The sequence below is a fragment of the Copadichromis virginalis genome, linkage group LG23 (genome assembly GCF_057382275.1).
Source record: "Copadichromis virginalis isolate Kocher_CV1m ecotype Utaka linkage group LG23, C_Virginalis_male_GT1.1, whole genome shotgun sequence".
NCBI classification, from domain to species: Eukaryota; Metazoa; Chordata; class Actinopteri; order Cichliformes; family Cichlidae; genus Copadichromis; species Copadichromis virginalis.
In genome coordinates, this window is record NC_140639.1 from 6,352,975 (window position 1) to 6,359,081 (window position 6,107).

At 41.0% G+C, this 6,107-nt stretch overlaps 1 protein-coding gene across 7 annotated transcripts in view; it reads left to right on the top strand.

Moving 5' to 3' along the window:
* The window catches only part of sbno2b (strawberry notch homolog 2b), a 63,522-nt gene extending 57,637 nt beyond the window's left edge, over positions 1-5,885 (top strand). For all 7 annotated transcript variants that reach the window (XM_085449284.1, XM_085449283.1, XM_085449287.1 and 4 more), the window contains one exon: positions 1,726-5,885. In XM_085449284.1, coding sequence (XP_085305410.1) covers positions 1,726-2,843 — 1,118 coding nt within the window. In that variant the 3' untranslated portion in view covers positions 2,844-5,885. The remainder of the gene's footprint in view (positions 1-1,725) is intronic.
* The last annotated feature ends 222 nt before the right edge of the window (positions 5,886-6,107 follow it).

A 6,107-nucleotide genomic window follows, 5' to 3' on the forward strand; every position in this document is an offset into this window, starting at 1 on the left:
GAAGTGCAGTTTGAGGACAGCTTCTTCACTGTTCTTTTAATCCCTAAACATCTAGCTCAGAATTTAAAATGTGAATTTTATTGACCCCGATGTTGTTTTGATGGTAAGATGTGGTGCTGCTGTCCAAGTGCTGACACGTCATTATCTAAAATTGAGGAAATGAAAAAGTTCCATATTTTCCTTATTCGTTTCCGCTGAGCTCCTGTGCGCATTACGTTAACGCTGACCCACACAGGACGTGTCGCAATTCACCTCAAGATCCATGAAAACACACTCGTGATTATTGTCTCTCTACACCGCACATATATCTTTAGTTTCTAAGTTGTTCCTGTCTGATTTTTCTTATTTGGCCATTCATTTGAAGAAAATGAATAGCATGACGTTATAATCAGCTGCCTGTGTCATGTCACATATGGACTTGGACTGCAGTCTGCTCTGCAACCGTGGCAAGCTCAGCCTACTAGCAGATGCAGTAGTTCTCTCTCTGCTGCAGCCTTTCTGCTTAGTAGTGTGGAAGCAATGAATGCACATTAAAGTACACATTACCTTTATGCTGTCTTATTTACTATACTTAGTGATGCATGTGCTGTGATATCCAGCCATCTGACTTCTCAACCATCCAGGTGACAGTGGGCATAAGAGTCGTCAGTCAATCACAGGACTGATGCATAGAGATGGACAATCATTCTCATTAATTAATACAGATTAATTAATGTCCTGTTGTTATTAGGGCTGGGCCATATCATACCGTTCACGGTAATACGGTATAATGTTGGGCAACGATAAGAAAATGAAATATCGCGATAGATTATGGGTAAAACGCACATGCACAGTGCCTTTGTTTTCATACGCACATGGCAGAAAAAGCATGGCGGCGACGGAGAATGAGGGACGAAAGCGGATCGTTGAATGAAACGGATGAACCAGAATTGTTTTGTAAAAATGCTGCAACTTCAGTGGTGTGGAACTGGTTTAGCTTACGTCCGTCAGATACACAACAAAGCACTATTTTTGGTAGCGCATGCTAGCGGGCCGTCGTTATTACCGTGTTTTTTGGAAAATACGGCACACTTAAAATCAATCCTTTGATTTTTCTGAAAATCGACAGAGCCCCTTATAATCCCGTGTGTCTTATGTATGAATTCTGGTTGTGTTTACTGACCTCGAAACGATTTTATGTTTACACGGCGCTCGAAACTCTGTCAAATGTTTTAGTACGACTTTTCTAAGCTATGAACCCGCACCGCTTGATGGATTGTTGGAGCATTACGGCTATCATAGGCAGGAGCCTCATGGAGTGATACGTACTGTGCTTCAACATAATATTACTGTATTGTGTGTGTATAACCTCTTTTTACGTTTTGTGGACATTATACATGGTTATGCTGAGGATATGTCGGCCAATTTCCACTGGAAATGCCTTTTGGTTAAACTGTCAGCGAGGAATTTGCACTGTAAAATTTTTATATAACTTTAATGCACATAAAAACAGCTGCTTGTTTAAGTGAAAATACATAGATTTTTTTTTTTTGCACTAATAAAGTTGTGGAGATGCAAAGTATTTTGTCTAGAGTCAGTTATATTGTCAGTTATATCATTATCGCAAATTTTCAAATGTATATCGTGATAAATATTTTTGGTCATATTGCCCTGCTCTAGTTGTTATTGTAAAGCTGATAAAAGATTGAGGATTTATCTTACTGATAACTGTGTCATCTCTCTCAGGTATCAAGATCCCAGAGAACTGCGTTCCTCGCGTACGGGACGAGCTGCTGCAGATGGATGACGAGGTGAAGAAGAGGCGAAAAGAGAAAGAGCAGGCTGCTGAGAATGAGCGCAAGCGCAAGCTTGAGTACCTGCAGGGGCACAGACAGCTCGTGGAAAATCTAACCAACCACAAAACCATGCATACTCAGTCCCTCACTCAGCCTTTTGACCCAAGATTCCCACTCCAACACAGAATGCACCCCCAAGTCCAGCCCACCTTACCACACCTCAGTTCAGCCCTCTTGGCCTTACCGATAAATTCTAGCCAAACCCAGCAAAGGACCCATAACAGCTGGTCCAACAATCCGAGTTCCTTCTCCAACACCAACCAGAGCTCCATGAACAGCTCAGTTAGCCTCAATCTCTCACCGTTTTACTCACCCGCCTACATGAACACTTTTCAACAAACGAAGAACCTGCCTCCTTCACTCCATCAGACCAAGCAGCCTTCCAGTTTGTCTTCCAAAAGTCCTTTCGACGATATCTTAGACCTTACCATGAGCTCTCCATCTCCCTCTCCAGACACCACAGAGGGCGGACTCAATCTGGACACTCTGACAAGCAACTCTACAGCGTTTGCAGAGGATTTTAATCTAGAGTCTCTCATCTCTCAGACTGCACCAAACGTCCAGCATGCTGCGCAAGTACAGCTGCCTCTCATGCTGCAGCAGCCTCTTCAGGCCTCGCAGCAGCAACAGCAGCAGCAGAACCACAACTTGCTGGCCAATAACCACCATGACTTATTAGATTATTTTGACATATCCCTTTCCCCTCAGATAGCCACACAGAAAGCCAGCCCTTCGTCTTCTACCTCCTCCTGCTCTTCCTCCACGTCCTCCACGTCTTCTGTGTCAAACAACATGGGTTCTCTCTTCTCCAACCCGTCGCCCAACTCTTTGTTTTCCAGCTCTTCCTCTCACTTCCCCCCAGCCTATCTCCTCGCTTCATCAGACTCTGGTCCCTTACCCAACGGCAACTGCAGCTCCGGCGCTCTTGACGTCCGCGAGGCTTTGAACAGCATGCTACAGGCCGGACCGGACCGCAAATCTGTCATTCAGTACAGGCCGCAAGAGTGAGAGCTCATCGGGCTCATCTGGACTTTATCTTTAGTTTTTTTCTTGTTGTTTTGTTTTTGTTATGTCTCTTAGAGCAGATGGTGTCTTGTTTGCTGCTGTCTTTGATCGCAACCTTGGACCTACTCCCTCTCCCCTCAGGGCCTATAGTCAAGTCACTGCCTGTCCTGCGTTGGGCTCACCCTTCTCTTTATCCATGTGTAGCGTTCACTTGCTTTAGGCTGTTGAGGTAACGACGGGCTCGATCAATATTCGATTTCTGCACCAAAGTGTGTCCTCCACGGTAAAAGGCAGCTGTTTAAAAATAAAAGGAGATGGGTGGGGGGGAGGAGGGGGAAAAAGAGGACGGGATAACTTTATTTTATCGAACATACGAGCTGTTGAGGTGCGGAAATCTCTAATAAACCTCCTGCTGCTGATTTTTCTCGAGGTATGATTGGTGAGTTGCTGGAAGCTCTAAATGCCTTTCACTAGTTAAAACCGCATCTTTAAACTTTGCTTTACTGTTACTACATTCACGGCTGTATGCAAGGCTTTGGTTTGAGTGAAACACGAGGTAGTCGAACTGGAAGACGCATGAAATCGTTTAGCTGATTAGCCATGAAATGCCTCAGATTTCCTTTTTTTTTTTCCTTTCCCTTCTACGCACTCCCTCCTGTTTGTCTCCCTGCTTGTATGAACACTAGTGTGAGGAAAAAAGGGAGAGGATGAGCAGCCTGCTGTTGCAAACAGTGCCTTTGGAAAAAGTCTTTAAATGCAGTCTTTAAAATCCATGTAGCCTAATGTATAGATTTGTACTCTTGAGCGTTGGTTTCGATTTTAATTTAATACGGTGTATTTGTATGAAACTTTTGGGGCCCATGGTGAGTCAGGCAGTCGTCGTTTGTGTTACACTATGCTGGTGTTGGGTTTCAGGAAGGCGCCTCCTTTGAGCCTGCATGTGCTTGTGTGATTGTCTGTGTAGCTGTCCACAAACGTTTATCTACACCCCTTTCTCCCCTTTTAATTTCACTTGACGCCCATTTTTGTTTTGGAAATCCTCAGGAAAATCTTGTGTATTTTTTTTTTTTTTATCTTTCTGTGTGGATGTGTCATTTTTTGACCAACACTGATACCCGAACCTGTTCACGGTCTCTAATTCTAAAGGATCACAAAGAATTTCTATTGTTCTGAAAAGAAAGCGCCCCCGTCTCTTTGCTAGTATCAGAGTAATTTATTGTTTCCTCTTGAGCACTGTTTTTCACATGAATTCAACCTATACTAAAAAATAAAACATCCAGTTTCCATTTGAGGCTCTAGAAAGCTTTTGAAAGATGCGTGTACATGTGTATGATAGTACATATTTAAAAACCTGTGAGGTCTGGCCATGTTTGTGTGATGCACTGTAGTTGGTTTGTGACAAAATGCGCAGAGGAGTTAAAGCGATCAAAAAGCAATAAAAACCATGTTATATGTTCGTTATGAAACAAACGCTTCAGTACTGTTTACGCTCAACAGGCAAAGCTTTTTGGTTACCTTTGCATGGTGTGAATCGTCTTTATTTCTATTATGCTTTGAAATATTTTAGTTAAATACATTTTAAATTCATTGTTATTAAAAAAAAAGTTATTTGTTATTTATATTTAAGGGATATTTAGATTTTAGATACATTATCTTGCTTATTGTAATAGTTAAGGACATGTTTGGTCAGGGAAGTTACTCATTTTCAAGATTGCTATAAAACAAATTCTATTATTACCTGCCACCAAATAACATTGCACTGTTCTACTGCTGTACAGCGTCTGGATTTATTTCTGCTCGTTTTACTTTTGCTTTTCTCAAACGCAATTGTTTCTCCCACTCGTAGAGCTTTTTTTTCTCTTGTCAGGCCTTCAGTTTGCAGAGAGATACCAAAGTATTCCACAGGCACCCCTAAAGTTACTGGCTCTAAGATATCAGACATTTATCAATCTCAGGAAGAAACCTACAGGAGGCGTAACGTCAGGGCGTTAGCAGAAATATATCAGTTCCCCTTTTAAGGATGATGAAACTAATGAGTATTTGTGCTATTTTTTCTTAACTCTGTGCTGTGACTCTTGCTGTATTTATGTTTTAGACTTAATGTGATGGGTTTGTTGTTTGTCCTTGTGAAAATGTCAGTGGTTCTAAATATTTATGCCTTCTTAGGGCAAAGATCAAAGGCTGTTTCTTTTAAGAAACATTATTTTTCTGTGGACAGTTTTGTTTTTTTCTTCGAACCATGTTAACGCTGACCCGTTCTCCCGTCGACTCACACCTGGGTTATATTAAAACGTGCAATTAATCTGTCCAAGCCTTCGCCCCTCCCTGCTTCTGTGTTTAGGGTTTAGGATGACTGATTCGTTGTTTTTTTCTGTGTGCAGAATAATACTGCAGCTACCCTTCGTTTCACTTTTAATAATATTCGTCAGGCACATTCCCAGACACCAGTCTGCAAACGTTTTGCCTTTGATTTTGTTTTTATAGTCACGGAAATAAAGCTTTATGCATTTGAGGGATATGGACAGCAGTTTTTAGGAAAGAAAATTCTTCATTCGTTTAGTTAGGCCTGTAATCATTTTTATCATTTTGCACTAAGAATGGCATAATCAAGTTACTGTTCTCCTGTTGGTTTTGATTGAGCGTCGCACGCTTGATGTATTTCTGTTCTTCAGTGGATTGCTCTGTGTATACTTTAACCATCTTTCTTGTTTCTCCCACCAGTTGCATATATATAAATGTTATCACCTTCAAATAATTTATTGCTAACAAAACACAAAATGAAACAAAAAAAACATGCTACTGATTGTATGTATTTTTAAACAAAGCCTATTTTTCCTGTAAAAACAAAACTGTGTTCAGCACTTTTATTCTGGGTTGTGCTTTTGTTTTCTATATATTTATAATTTAGATCCAAATGTATATATTGTAAAATTTGTGCCTTTCAACTAATTCTTAAAAAAAATAAAAGTTTTCTACTTATTAAAGGAAGGACGATATAAAATTGCGGTCTTTGAAAACAGATTAAAAACTTGAAGATTGCTCAAACTGAGTGTCGTGTGTTCATTCTGTCTGTCGCCCGCGGGCTTGTTGTACAGTTTTTGCGCGGCATTGCTCCCCATTTTAAAAACATGGAGCTAAAAAAGGGAGCAGATTAACTCTGCAAATGTTTGTGTTCAGCAGGGGACCCCCCCCCCCCCTTTTTTTTTTTCACTAAATATTAATATGATATTTTCTGCCAGTGGTGTGCAGCGGTATCATCAAACACGA